General features: G+C 33.8%; 1 protein-coding gene across 1 annotated transcript in view; it reads right to left on the bottom strand.

Annotated features, from left to right (window-relative positions):
- The window catches only part of LOC106053726 (RING finger and SPRY domain-containing protein 1-like), a 58,161-nt gene that overhangs the window by 22,297 nt on the left and 20,327 nt on the right, over positions 1 to 15,537 (bottom strand). The window contains exons 8-13 of the mRNA XM_056036172.1: positions 15,386 to 15,452; positions 14,431 to 14,589; positions 13,445 to 13,455; positions 8,706 to 8,810; positions 8,376 to 8,519; positions 5,754 to 5,865 (exon numbers count right to left, since the gene is read on the bottom strand). Coding sequence (XP_055892147.1) covers positions 5,754 to 5,865; positions 8,376 to 8,519; positions 8,706 to 8,810; positions 13,445 to 13,455; positions 14,431 to 14,589; positions 15,386 to 15,452 — 598 coding nt within the window. The remainder of the gene's footprint in view (positions 1 to 5,753; positions 5,866 to 8,375; positions 8,520 to 8,705; positions 8,811 to 13,444; positions 13,456 to 14,430; positions 14,590 to 15,385; positions 15,453 to 15,537) is intronic.

The raw sequence follows: 15,537 nt of genomic DNA, 5'->3' as shown, positions 1-15,537 counted from the left end.
ACTTTTCATTTACAGGACACAATAGTAGGATGGACCAAAAAGAGAAGTATCGGTTGACTTTGCACAGGCAAACAAGACTCGTGGTTTCACAAGAGTCTGTCCCTTCACACTCTGGCCGTGACGTGGGAAACAATAGTTGTAATAGAAAGTCCAAGTTAGCGAGTCCTAGGGTGCTCTTCGATTTGTTTGGGTAAGACAAGTTTACAGGTGCTCACCATAAAATGTTCACTGCAAAACTGTAGACCTACCCCCAGATTGCACTGGACGCCTCAATGTAACAACTTATAGCAATTGATCAAGACCAACTAATTTGTAGACTCCTGACTATTCGTATCTCAGTAGATCTATTGTGAGTCTGAGAATGCAAACATTACATATGGATTCAGGGTTCGGTTGGAGGAGGACGTTATCTAGTAGATTGCGCTGTGTTAGAAATGAGTAACATGTCTCTGAGGTGCCCCACTTTGGTTTGGTTGTACCCACGCGACGCCAAGCTGAGCAGCCCCGTCAACCTCCACTCTATTGCGAGACAGAAGGAAGACTTGGGGGGTAAGAAAGGGGGGAGGTGGACAAGGAATAAGAAAGACAAGAAAGCAACACAAAAAGGGGCGGAAAGGAGGGGGCGGGAGAGAGGGGTGTGGATAAAAGCTGACAATTAACCAGGAGACCACGCTTGACACACAAAGAAAAAAAAATGAGGGTGTGGGTGGGGGGAGACTTGCTCTGAACAATGACAGGGTGATACACGGAAACGTGGGGTCTTTGTTCCAAGCAAGCACATGCGCGATTTCCAGTCGCTTTACTACCATAGTACTCTGAACTCATCACCAATGGACGTTCCAGCAGTATCGCCAACATAGTACTGTTTACTGAATACTCAATGGACGTTCCAGCAGTATCGCCAACATAGTACTGTTTACTGAATACTCAATGGACGATTTCCAGTATTCCTAGTAGCACATAGCACAATGAACTCAGAACACAATAATACCGGTACTGTTAATCACCAATGGATGATTTCCAGTAGTAAGAACACTAACTCCTACACAGAAGATTACAAAAGGTTATATCACGAAGATATACATTTTTCTGAAATACAATTTCAAATGTTGACAAAACAAAAAAAAAAAAAAACACACCACGATTTAGACATTCATTTTAGGCACAGCAACAAATACAAGTCATTAGTGATTTCTAAAAGTAGGTCAATTAAGTAATTAAGCCATTCCATAGCACACACACACACACAAATGATATAGTCTGAGTCATCTTAGGCAAATCAGCAAACTAGAACCACAATATAGGGCTGAATTCTTATAGTAGTCACACAAGTAGGTATTGGCTAATGCCTTTTTTTTTAAAAAAAAAGAGCAAGTTATTCGTATTAGTTTGAACATCTTGATACCATATATGGATAATTAATTTCTATTTATCAAAATTCATTAGACATACTTTTTGGACCATGGTATATTTGTAATGTTATGTTATCAATTTTTTTTTTATCAGTAAGTTAATTTTATTGGTCATTTTGTAAAAACTATAACAAACATTATAATCTTATATCATGCTTTAAACAAATTATATCAATATATCTATGACATACGTTAGTTTGTATAAAACTAAAATTGTACATTTTAATTTACCTACAAATCTATATTCTTTTTTTTTTTAACGAAACCTAAAACTAACTAAGGGACCTTGTCTTTAAATTGCATCATTTAGTTTCATCGTAGATCCATACGCTGTTTTCAACAATGAATACCGTCAAAAAACAAACAAACATCAAACAAATGCATTGCTATAGTATATTTGTATGGATATATAATACTATTGTACTTATGTGTAGATTAGAATATTTGTGTGAATTTATTGGATAGGTGAATTACCGTTTCTGTGGGTTTATTTATTTGCCAGTAAAATAAGAAGTTAAGCAGACAAACTAATCATATTTTATTCACGTATAAGGTAACTGAAGGTTTACTGAAAACAACAACTAGACATCTTTAATACAGTAAGAAATCCTCGTCCTTAAACATCGCCATTATGTTTGACCTATTTGAAAAAATCGGAGTAGTCTATCGAGGAACGGAGTTTTTATTTTTTTGTTTGTTTTTAAAGGTAACTGCAGAAAGTGCAAGGCAACTTTGAGATCAAGCACTTGCATTGCACCCGTTCTAGATCTAGTCAGCAAGATACCGGTACTGAATACCTAGCAATAACACATTTGTCATTTCACAAGACCAAGTTTGAACGAATTTAATCCACTGAAAGTGAGTGATTCGAGAGATATAGAGCTAGATCTACATCAATATACTCCTCTATAGACAATTTTTTTTATCAATCTAGAAATTCTACCCCCTCCCCTTTTTATGTGAACTAAAAAAAAAAGTTTCATTGACATCCATTTTTTTTTTTAATTTTAGGCGGGAAGTTGAGACAAACATGGATACTGGCTGAAACCTTCCAAATACAAAGAGAATGTTTTCAACTCAGCAGCTGCTAAGGTTGATAATCAGAACTGAAATTAGCAGAACAAATTCGATGAATAAAAAAGAAATGGGTGCAACTTGGACATGCTAAATAGATTAAAAAAAAAATTAGATCTAATCTTTAGGCCTTCCAAAGTGTGTCTAAATCTATGCACACATTCCCCTCTATAATGTCAAGTAGTCCCATGCTGGACACTGCCTTGACTGGTCGCCATGATCATGCAAAAGGTCACAGTACACAGTATTTTAAAATAGTACCGCCCTCCCGGTCCCGCCTTCCATAATTGCGATAAAAGGCTGAACTTTTCCTGACCCCATCAGTACCGAGGCCCCTACAGAGCCTGTCTTATGCGTGTCGTTCCAACGTGCAGGCGTGTGTTCAACACAGTGGTTCTCAGATTATTAAACGTCAAGGACAAACTTTAGACAAAAAATTTCCAACATGCCAAAGATACGCCAATCCTGGAATATCGAAGAACTAGATTAGATCTACTATGAATGTATTTCATTCATCAAATATTTGACGGTTTAGAGAAAAAAAAAAGCGATGGGAAGGAGGGGGCTGTGGGCATGTTGTGTGGCGTCCTGCTAAAGTGCGATAGTACAGGTGTCGGAAACGTTCTAGAAAAAAAAAAGTTCAATAAACAAGCATGAGTTGTAAGCATCTCCGTATGCACCCCTGTCCAGGATATTAACTAGTGGTTCTGTGTGTATGTGTGTGCGGGCGCGTGAATTGTTACTGCTGATACAGCACATAATGCCAGCCGATCCCTTTCCCCCCTTTGTCCTTCAAAAAATTTTTATCAATGGAAAAGAGGCGGGAAAAATAGTCCCGCGTATTTCTTCCATGGGCACACAGAAGTTGCTAATAGTTTGTAATGTTTAAAGAACCATACTTTTTTTTTTTTGATAATCTAAGACTTAAATCAGACTATCTGTTATATAAAAAAAAAAACGAGCACACGATTTAATTGTATTCATAGATCTACCGAAACAATATATATATATATATATATATTTTAGTTGGGATCACCAAAACTGATTCGAAATTTTGAACTAGATCTAGATCTGATTTGTGTGTTCATGGTTATAAAAAAAATAGTTTCCTTAACATTTGGTAGAACTATTAATTAAATCTAGAAAGATTGTTTTTAGAACTAGACTATATAGTTTTTTGTTTTGGTCTCCCAAGTTATACATTAATTTATTTGATATCGGCCCTGTTGTTTCCTTACAACTTGATAAGACGACTGTTAAATCTAGATAGGCAGCCCCTTTAAAAAAATAATGGGGTGATCCTAAAGACGAAGATGCAGACTCAACACATTTTTTAAAAACTCGTGTGTGTTCGAAAGGGTTAGGCTTCAGTTTCATTTCCCTCTCAGTCATGACCTACATACACACATTCATTCAAATTGGGATACGTTTCAGGACCCAAGAATGTAGCCCGCGAAAAATCGCAGAACTTCCTGTGGCGCTAAAAAAAAAAAAAAAAAATTAGACTAGGCAACGACGAGGTGAAGCAAGGACTAAGGGGAAAAAAAAACCGTGAGGGATGGGTGTTTGAAAGGAGCGCTATCACGTGACCTAGTAAGGAATGCGACTCCCGAAACCTTTATGTCTGTTGTGCTCCGAGAAAGTGACCGGACCACAAACTATACAAACTGTTATGTAACGCCCTTAACATTCCCAAACGCGTTTATGTTCTTTGTTGTTCACTCATTGTAAATCAGTAACAAAATGTCCATAGCACTACAGCCACTGATTTGGATATCTGTAAATCAAAGTAAACTCAATAGTGTCTATCTACTTATGGTGCAGTTCTATTTCTAAGTAGAATGGTTCACATCATCCTCGAAAAAAAGGGCATAGATCTAATTCAATTCATGAAATCTCAACGCACGCTAATCCACCAGAAAATGGTGTCACCTAAGATAATTTATTTTTTATTTGTCCATTTCAACTATCGGTCGAATAGTAGACATTTTAGAAAACGTGTATCAACTCTTTGTCTGGTAAAAAGTTTGTACACGTTATTTCTCCGACACCCAATCTCTGATCAAAATGAAATTTTGCACAATTATTTCTTTTACCTGACAACACAAGAATCAATTTTAAAAATTAACCTGTTAATTAATTATTGTTAATTAATTATTTTGTTAAGAATCTCAAACAAAGAAAGAAATTGTACGGGACAGGTAGGTTGCCACTTAAATGTAAGTTTGAAACAAACAATAGATAACTATTGAATCTTCTATGCATAAGTGTAATGAGAAAGCTAAGCATAAAATAGCACTAACAAAAACAATAGGTCAAAATAACAAAAACAATAGGTCAAACTAGTTCTAATTACCTGACTGATCCAAAGTAATTGATACAACTACAAGGCTTATAAGTTTAATGTTTTTTTTTAAAAAAAGCTTTTTTTTTCTATGTTTTTATGTGGTACAGCAGATGGCTCCGTAATTATACTTATTAAAACAATTCAATCCTTTTCATATAACTTCAATGGGATTGTATTGAATTTTATTGAAAACATTTTAATTTTCTAAACATTTATATCGAAAGCTAAGCAACACTTCCAATACATTTATATTACCATTCAATAAGCCAAGTGTCAAATAGATTGGTTCAGATTTTATTGGCCAAGTATGTTAGAATACTATGATGCAAATTTTATTTAATACCAAAAATAATTTTTGTTACAGTTTCATAATTCCTCAAATATATAAATTACAAGCAAGTTAAAAAAAAAGGATGTCTTTGTGGAAATGACTTTTTTAAATATATGTTGACATTTTTCAGATGTTCGTTCATAATTAAATTCTACCCAAACCTCCTGCAAGATGATAGAGATGGTGTTGGGCTGGGTTCGAATCTGGGGCCATCGAGGCGAAAGTCAAATATGCATAACACACAATCAGGCAACCATCCCGCTTTTTTTGTTTTTACCCTAGTTTCTATCCAACATCACATTGGGAAAAAAAAAGACAACATTTTTAAAGCTTGTAGGCAAATATTTACTTTCTTGAGAGCTAAAAGGATACATTTTATCAAACAGACAAAACAGATCTTATAGAAAGTAAGAAAAGAAAAAGTGATAGAGCTCAAGGATTAATTAGAACACTAGTGTAACAGTAATTGTCCAGGAGGAAATGGGGTAGGGAAAGAAAACATCAGACAACACACAAGGAGGACAGAGAGAGCACTTAGAGAAGGTGTTGACAAACTGATGTGTTCATGGGAGGAGAAGGGAATACTCACCAGGTTTCCAACACGGGTGTGTGTGTAGCTCACTTTGCGCATGGTACCAGATTAACTGTCGGCATCCATCGTAAGCCATGGAGAATTCATCATCCCCGATACCACAGCCATCCTTAAAATAAATGTTTATACATTATAATCACATATTAGGTTTAGTGACTAACTATAGTTACTATGCTATATACAAATGTCTTAAAAATTTTTCTAGTGACTCTAGTCACTATACTTAGAGCAAATGACTTAAAGCCAAAGTTGGGTTAGTTGTGGATGAACAGATTGGATCTGAGCTTAGATGCTACTAAGTTGTAAAATAACTAGAAGGTGTGGAAAGATACAAAATAAAAGATAATGAATGGGAGGGACATCTATTTTTGGGGATGATACATTTTTGTATTAATTAAAAAAAAAATGAACTAATAACTAACTAAAAGAAACAATGCAAAGGGAAGTAATGCATAGTTTACAGTACCTAACTGTTAATAACTTGAATTATAGTAAATTTAGAAATTTAGTTATATCAGAATTTTTTATATATATATATTTTTTTTTTCTGATGAGATCTAGATTAATTAATAGTATTTAAAAAAAACCCAGATTTATTGATTTCAAAAATTTGTTTAATTCTACTTATTGAAATTGTTATCTTCTATCATATTACATCAATTCTGTTTTAAACAGCAGACTGCTAAATAACAATTGTGGTGGCATATAACAAAACACACATAATTAAATATTATTAATAAACAGGGTAGTATTATGATACAGTCTGTACAACTGCACATGCTTTTGTTGCAAATGTGTTCATTTTAGTATAAGTGTCATTATCTTTCTTTTCATAAAGACTTTTCCACATTGTTAAAAGTATTTGTGAATTAAGTTATGGGTAGACGTTGAAACATCTATAAAGCATTATAAGTAATGAACATAGAATAACAACAATAAAAGTTCCATTGTTCTTTGCTTTAGATTTGTAGATAAAATATTTTTTTTTCTGATAGAATAATTTAAAAAACACAAAAAAACTTTTTTTTTCACATATTTTTTATGCTATATGGCTTTATTTTAAAGTAAAAAAAAAAAGCAACACTAACTATATCTAAAGAAATGAAAAATGTCAGTTATACTGGACTCCTAAATGCCCTGACAAGCTAGCAACTAAAGCTCCATTTGTCAAGCCATACAAATCTGCCAACTTATCTTTTGTGAGGGAAAAAAAAATCCCTCACACTAATTAGAAAAGCAGATGAAACAAAAGGGAAAAAATGGTGGCAAGTCAACACAATGCAGAGTAACACCACAGGTTTTCTCATCAACCATGCCTTGCTATGCATCTAGAATATAAACTATGCATTCTATGGTGATACAGATTACAGAGCCAAAACATTTCTTTTAGAACCTCATTTAGACTTGAAATTAAAAGCAAGAAAATAAAATACATTAAAGAAATAAAGCTCTTATTACTGAAACTAAAAAAGTGAATAGATTATTAGTACTGGTATATTTTATGCTTTCTTTATAAGCATGACAGGCCTATTTCAGAGGTCTTGCTTAGGGTGGTGTCACTTGGTACAAATTGAAATAGCCACTCCCTCCCCTCCAAAAAAAAATATTAAAAAATTTATAGCGGGTTTGTAATAACCTACATTCCTTGATTGTTACACAACTCTAAAATGTGTGCTAATTTTAGTTAAAACTTAAAAACAGACTTAAATGTCAATATAGATGCTTTTCACATGTAATGGTTTGATTCTCAATAACATTTTGTAGCTAATGATAAACTTCAACAGTCTCAAACATGACCAACACTTTGTTAACACTTAAAACTTTTACTGGTTTAATACTTTTGTGAACTAGGCTCGAAACATCATGCCAAATCCACCACTGTCCAGACTTTTACAGATAACATAATCGATCCTACAACTTTTTTTCCTTTTTAAAGAAAACATTTCTGAGAAGATGTCTTTAACATCAGTGTTACCATTGCTGATTAATGTATTTTATCATTTCAAACAGTGTGTAATATGTTACTGTCCTTTCAAACAAGATACTAAAGTACTTTGCAGCTTTCATTTCCCTGACAAGTTAATTCTTCACTAGACAGGTAAAGCTACAAAATGTATAAACTAATTCTGAGTTGTTGATGCATGGTTAGGAACTGAGATGCTTTTGGTGCATTGTCACCTTTCAATCTTATAAAATTTGGAAAGCATTCCACCATGTCAAGACAATTCCTTGTATTCAAACTCTACTTTGCTAGAAACTGATATCTAGCAATGTAGCAATACTGTCAAAACTTTCCACTTTGGGGTCACCTCTGATGAATATATAACCTGGTGTGGCTTGCACCCCTCTAGCAATGTCAGAGGCCATCCTAACCTAATTAAATTGTGTGACATGCTTGTCTGTGCTCACCATGCTTAGTCCAAATATTGCAAAGAAGCAAAAGAGTTTTTAAAAAGTTGAGGGTAAAAAGAGTTGAACAAAGAAAAAATCAATATATTGATGAAAACTTTAATGAAAACAAAACAAAATTTAAAAGAAAGAAAGAAAAAAAAAGCTTGTACAACAGAAGGCAAGAAATAATAAACATTTCAGTAAACATGAAGATAAAAAAGTTCTCACATGGTTAAGAAATTTACTGTCTTTTGTGGCCCAACCAATCTGCATGACTCCATCTGTAACGATAGTCACTTCATAGTACCATACACCTGAATCCACTTGGAATGTGCATCGAACACTTTCAAAGGATGATGCATCACACCGAGCCTAAAGTGAACATAGATACCTTTATGAGTTTTTTACAATGTGTATACAAATGTTCAAGAGTTATCTATGTATATCTAGGACAAATACACAACTTATTAACTTTGAACTAAGAGGCATAAACTGGAAAGATAAAATATTTTTAAGGATTAAAGGAAAAAAAAAGTCAAACAATACAAGAGTACATGCCTCCAGGCCATCAGCTGATATCTTTAAATATTCACTGACATCATTGCTATTGAGCATAACGTTCAAATGTGACCTGTCTAGCTGCTCATATGAGAATGGACGGCCCTGGACAACAAAACAAACACAATTTTTAAATGTTGATTAGCCAGTAACAGATTAAATAATAAATTGTTATTGGCTGAGAAATAAAATTATGACTCATTCTCATTCATACATAGCAGACACTTTTTATAACATCCAAAGTCAGTAGTAGAATCTTTTGTTTAAAAAAAGAAAAAAATGCAAACTTAAATTACCAATTCAAAATAGTGACAGGTCAAAAGTATAGAAAATTGAAAATTGATGTATTGTTTTTTTAACCATCCATCCATCCATCCCAGTGGCGCTACAGCCCATGGAGGGCTCTGGCCTGCTTTAACACATCCTTCCATTCAGATCTCTCCTGGGCCTTTCGTCTCCACGCCCTAACCCCAAGCTGCTTCAGATCTGCTTCCACGTCATCTATCCATCGCATTCGGGGTCTGCCTTTGAGTTGCCTGCCTTTTGGTTTTTGCCTGTATACGATTTTCGCCCCTCTGTTGTCTGACATTCTTTCAAGGTGACCTGCCCAACGTAGTCTGTTCTTTTTTATTTCGTTCACTATTGGTGGGTCTTCATATAATTGATATAACTCATGGTTAGTGCGTGTCCTCCACCCTGTTTCATCCTGTATGGCACCATATATTTTCCTAAGGATTTTTCTTTCCCAAGTGTTAAGTAAATTTTCAGATGTCTTTGTCAGTGTCCAGGTCTCACTTCCATACATTGCTGCTGGTCTTATTATAGTTTTGTATATTATTTTCTTGGTTTTACTTGAAATCATTTTGCTCTTAAGTAGATGGTGGGTGCTATAAAATGCCCTGTTGCCTGCTGCTATTCTTTCCTTTATTTCTGTTAGTAGGTCATTTTTTAAATTAATAGTACTTCCTAGATATTTGAAAGTTTGGACGTTTTCAAATTCGTGGTCTTTGATTTTGATATTTTGTCCCTCTGTTTGATTGTCTCTTGTCATTGTGATGTACTTGGTTTTACTGTCATTGACCTCAAGTCCTGCTGGTCGAGATGCTTCTTCTAGTTGTATGAAGGCTCTAGCGATGTCAGAGGTTTCTTTACCCAATAAGGCAATGTCATCGGCATAAGCAAGGTATTGTAGAGGTTGGCTGTATATCGTCCCTGTTGGTTGTGGACCCATGTTTTCTCTCCTGAAGTAGTTAGTAATAGTTCCCCTTGTGTTTATGTGTATATTTCTTATAACTCTCTCCAGTGTTAAGTTGAAAAGAATGCAGGAAAGTGCGTCTCCTTGTCTTAATCCTCGTTTAATCCTAAATTCCCGTGAGTGTTCTCCTTGTATTATGACTTTGCTTTTTGAGTTGTTTAATGTCATATGTATAAGTCTTGTCAGCTTATTGGGTATTCCAAAATCCTGTAGTGTGTCATATAGGTATTTCCTTCTGATACTGTCATAAGCCATTTTATAGTCTATAAAGAGTTGGTGGATTGGTACTGTTTTTTTAACCAGATTTAAAAAAATGTTTTGACTTAAATGTGCTATTCAGTATTATTTGCTGTTACAACCACAAAAAAAAAAAAAAAAAGCTTTGTCGATTTTTCATTGCATTTGACATGTTGTAATAGGGAACTAAGCCTGAACTACTAGCTAGATCCACACAGTCCACAGCAGCAACAATCTAGAAAGACAAAGGCATAGTCTTCAACACTAAAAATCAGACTGATAGTCACAGCCACATTCTTTTATGCTTGAGAATCTTGGATGCTGACTGCAGATCTAGAGAGGAGAATCCTAGCAATGGAACTGAGATGTTACAGACAAATCCTAGACATCACTTACAAATACTGCATCACAAATGAAGAGATCAGAAACAGGATTCATTCAGCATGATGACCTAACTACTGCCACGGCAAAGACTTTCCTTCAATAAACAGTACCAGAAAAAAGAAAAAGAAGCAGAAAGAGAAAGCAATCGGAAGAATGAACAGGCAAATCATTGAAAGAGATTCTGTCCAAGGCAAAAGACAGAGAGGAAAGGAGAAAGACAGTCAACAGATCTTGTTTGGTGCCCCAATGTTCAAAAGACTCAGGGATAGGTGAAGGTGAATAAGCTAAGCTAAACAAGACTGACAGCTTTGCTGTGCTAAGCCATTTTGAATTATTCAAATGTATGTCACCTGGGCAAACTACTTAAACACTTCAAATAATTATTAAAATGTAGCATATTTTGCTGTTGAAAAAGAAATAGTTTCAATATCAAAATGTTAAAACTTAAAAAAAAAAGTATTTAAAATATAAAATGTTTAAAAGCTGTAGCACTTTGCAATGTAAACAAGATTATTCTCATTTATTTTATTACACAATGCTAAAATAAGTAAGAATAGTCTTCAATTATTTCACAAGAAGTACATAAAAAGCTTGCAATTATACACACTCTTATTATTTACTTGTTAAAGGTGATTATATTTTGTTTTATTTAGCCCTCAACCCAATGGAGGAAAAGCAGCTATTAATTTTGTGTGGTGTCAATATCACAATACTTTGCATCTTACAAAGTTCTGGTGCAATGGCTACTTTTTCTTTTCTGAAAGCAAGCCGTTTCGTTTTTGTTTTGTTTAATTTATTAAGGTATGTAAGACTTTCTTTTCATACAAATAAACCACTTTAAAAACAATAGGGTGTGCGAGGGTCTAAGTAAATGTAAGGGACATTATACTAAGAAAGAAAGATAAATGTTTGTGAGTAGTTAGTGAATGCTAAAATGTAGACATTCTGAATTTAACACTATCATCTCATGTCTATATAAGTGCATATCATTGCTCTTGACTTGAGCCTTGGCCACTCAAATTGTACATTGTTCTAACAAATTAATCCAAAAGAACTTTAATGTAATTACCAAAAAGGAAAAAAAAAGTTCTTGTCATTGTAAGTTGCATTATAAAGATACAAGTGTTTGGGCCTATCAACAGAATGTTATTACATTTACATATTGTAAGCTTTCTATTTTTATGTTGCAACCGAAGGTGGATATTCTGTTCATCAATTATAAGTTAACCACAATAATGGAAATGCTGCAGTGGCTCAATAACCTTAAATAAGACGAAACTCTTGCAAATTTACAATTAGCCCAAGTAAGGTGACCAGATTTTTGGGAAGTGAAAGAGGGACACATGTCAAACATGGGTCGTTAAAAAAACAAACAGAATTTGTTTTGCTGTTGCTGAGCAACAATACTTTCAACAATTTATAGATCTATGTAAATTTGATATTGCATTTAAGAAAAAAAACTTGATACTATCTCCTTCTCAGCTGTGCTGATGATGGTCTGAAACGGTTTTGCCGGATGAAACATATTCAGAGCGATCCATCTGAAAGCATTTATGTTGTCGAAATGGCAACTTTTCTCTCTGAGATACTTGGAACAATTTTCATAAAAATTTATGATAGTTGTTAGATCATTTTTTCTTAACAATTAGACAGATGCTAATTAGTAAATCACATGTGTACTTCATATGTGAGGAACCTTTTTCTAACTTTACTTCACATTTCTGAATGGCAGAAAATATTTCTGTCACTTAGTATGCAGACGTGCTACATGGAACGGAATATTGCTGCAATGTTGTGTGCAAAATACAGCCACAATTCAGCACATAAGTTTAGAAAAAAAAAGTTTTTGATTCAAATGAAGCATTAAGAAATATCACCCTCATCTTTCTTTAGCCTAAAATTTTGTTATATTCTACATCGACAAATTTCTTTTCATTGATGGAAGTGAATGTTGTAGGAGCTGAAATAATACATTTTAATTTATATGGTTTCCACGTATATTGGTAGACAAAATTGCAGCAGTTTTATGGCACTGTGTACTATTTGGGCATCCCAGCCATTGCCTAATAGTTTTTTGACAACACCGACTGAATCTTGCGAGTTTTTGTTCTTGCCATTTCAATTCTCCGAAAAATAAGCATTAACACCTTCTGTAAAAATAAACTACAACTTTCTCTGTTCATGTTTTGAAAACCATTAGCAATAAATTGTCAAATAAGTTTCAGTAGTATGTCCTGGATGTGGTTCAATTTCCAATACATTAACTCTCATGCCCAACAGTGGCGAAAAAAATTGTATCATTAGGGGATGGCTGCCTGGTTGTGAGGTTTGCGTGCTGGACTGTCGTTCGGATTTATCGATGGTCGAGGGTTCAAATCCTGCCCACTCCCATCCCCCGTCATCCTGCGGGAGGTTTGGACTAGGAAGTAAACTATCTTCAACTCTGAAGGAACATCCGAAACATGTAAAACATTTTACAAACAAACAAAACTTTCATGTCTTTGTGGTTCAAAGCATCTGTGAACACTGTCACAAACTGGGCAAAACTAGCCTGATTCTTTACTTTGTCCAACACATTTGGTTCTTAAATGTTGGATCATGCATTTTAAAAATACTATTGATGTACAGTAAGCCCATTGATCTAAAACTGTGATTATGGAAAGTTGAATGATACCTGGTAGGAAAAAGTATCTTCTGCGGCTGCAAATTAGACTCCTGCATTACTCGTTTCAATGTTCAATGTTTATGAAAATCTTAATGCATGTAATAAAAGATACCATCAAATGGGATTTTTCTTATCTTAAATATGTTACAACATTTTTAAGTGTTGATCAAACATATGTCATAATGAAAATGTTCTTACCTCTTTGATAACTGAAAATAAAAAAAAAACAACAAAAAACCAGTTAAAAAAATAAGAATTTTTAAACTTCAAAATTGTAATATCTAATTCCTTAAAAAATTCAAATTTTGTGTACTTTAACACATTTTATATAAAAAAAAGGTCATTTTCTTTATAAAAGTCCTTTATTATCTTATCTTACAGGGACTTCTTATAAAATTTTCTAAGTCACTGGTTTTCTTTGCCAATAAAGGTAATCCAATCAAGCTTTAATGATTCAGTACCGGTAGTTTACAAGAAAGTAATTATGACAGTTTATTCTATGAGTATGGAACCAGTAAAAATTTTCATCGTTGTCTTAACATTCTTTTGTGTGTTTAAATTTTGGTTTTGTGTCCTATGTACCCTTGCTACATGAGTTTTAAATCTGTTCTGTAATGATATTACTAATGGATTTACTCTTTAACATTAAGTAATTGTTTTTTTAAAGTATGTTTTCAGTCTTTGTTGTATTTATACTAAAGTTGAGGTATTCAAAATGAAAACAGCACTGGTAGAAGAAAAGTGCCGGAGAAGAAAAGCAATGACACTAGCTCCAGCTGGAATAACCTGCTCAGTGTGCAGCTGAATGGAGAAAACTCAAAGACATTTAGTAGTCTACCAAATCCCTACAATATATGCTGGAATTAAAAAAGAATGACTATGAAACTAGTGTCTTTTAGAAAGAAGGTGAAATGTCAGATGTGTAAATTGACATAATTTTGTTCATAATTGGTTGCTCCTTTTTTCCAGTAACATTTATCTATGTCCTCTTTATTTTTACTTGGTTAAAAATTCCTTCCAACTGCAAATTTATATTACCTTCATTGCCTTTCACAAAATTGACTTCTTGTATACCGGGTAACAAGTGTTTTGGAAGCTTTGCAAATGCAGACTTAAATTTTATAGTAAAAAAAAACAAACAAAAACAATAAAAACAACTACATAAATGGGTAATACCAACTCACACAAATTATCAAGGCACCATCCTGCACAGAAACCCACTTCTCTCCGGCTATAACTGAGTGGAGTATTATCGTTGTCACGTGTATACCAGCCCTCTAGTAATGTCATTGGGTGCACATCACAATGCTGCAATGCTTGTGTAATTCTTAGTTTGTTTTCACCTAATAAAACACACAAAGACATGGGTCAATACAAAATTCAGTGATGAATATGTTTATACTAATATACACACCAGCTGATACTCAACTTTTGATGGGTTCAAAAAGTTGGTATGATGACTTTATGTCAAGATAGTGGAAAAGAATCTGCGCTGGCTTTTAAATTTATCTGTTGCTTACTTTGATCAGAACACTTCTTCTTTCAACCTCCTATACTTTGCTTTTTTCTATACACATTTCTGAGGGGATACTGCACACATTTAGACTTTGGCTTAAGCCCATAACTAGAGCTGCGATCAGCCACATATTTCTTTATTATGTCAGTATATCCCCTAAAGATAAAATACCTACTTATTTATTAAAACACACAAACAACGAACAAATAAGAAAATGAGAAAAAAAAACACAAGAAAATGGATTAAAAAAAAATAAAAATTTTGTCAGCAGTACTGCATCAATGAACCACGAAGAGTGCTTAGTTAGCTATTTATTGGATAAGTTTCAGGGTTATTACATCCAAGCCTAAATCTCCTGCAGGATGGCAAAGGGCAGGGTTTAAACTGACGTGATGCATACCATATGACCACAAGGCAACTTACATCAGGATGAACTGGGTTAAAAAGGAAAGTTTAATTAGGAATATTATGATAAGTAAGTCAGGGCTCATATACATATAGAATAATTGTGTGTATAAAAATTTATATATAAATTACTTGATGCCTGTATATAATAATTGCATGTGTGAGAAATATATATATATATATATTTGAAAGTTAAAGTATATGGTATATATACTTACTAGTTTGAGCAAACTTTTCTAGAGCAACCATTGAATGAAGAATTACTACTGGATGATTTTCTGGCTTCTGATAAATAAAACAAACATGATTTGAGAAAAGGAAAATCTGTTGAACAAAAAACAATTTGCCAACCCTAGCTTTTTGCACTGCA

The sequence above is a fragment of the Biomphalaria glabrata genome, chromosome 7 (assembly GCF_947242115.1).
Source record: "Biomphalaria glabrata chromosome 7, xgBioGlab47.1, whole genome shotgun sequence".
NCBI lineage: Eukaryota > Metazoa > Mollusca > Gastropoda > Planorbidae > Biomphalaria > Biomphalaria glabrata.
Note: the sequence above shows the minus strand (reverse complement) of the source record. Positions and strands in the feature narration are given on the sequence as shown.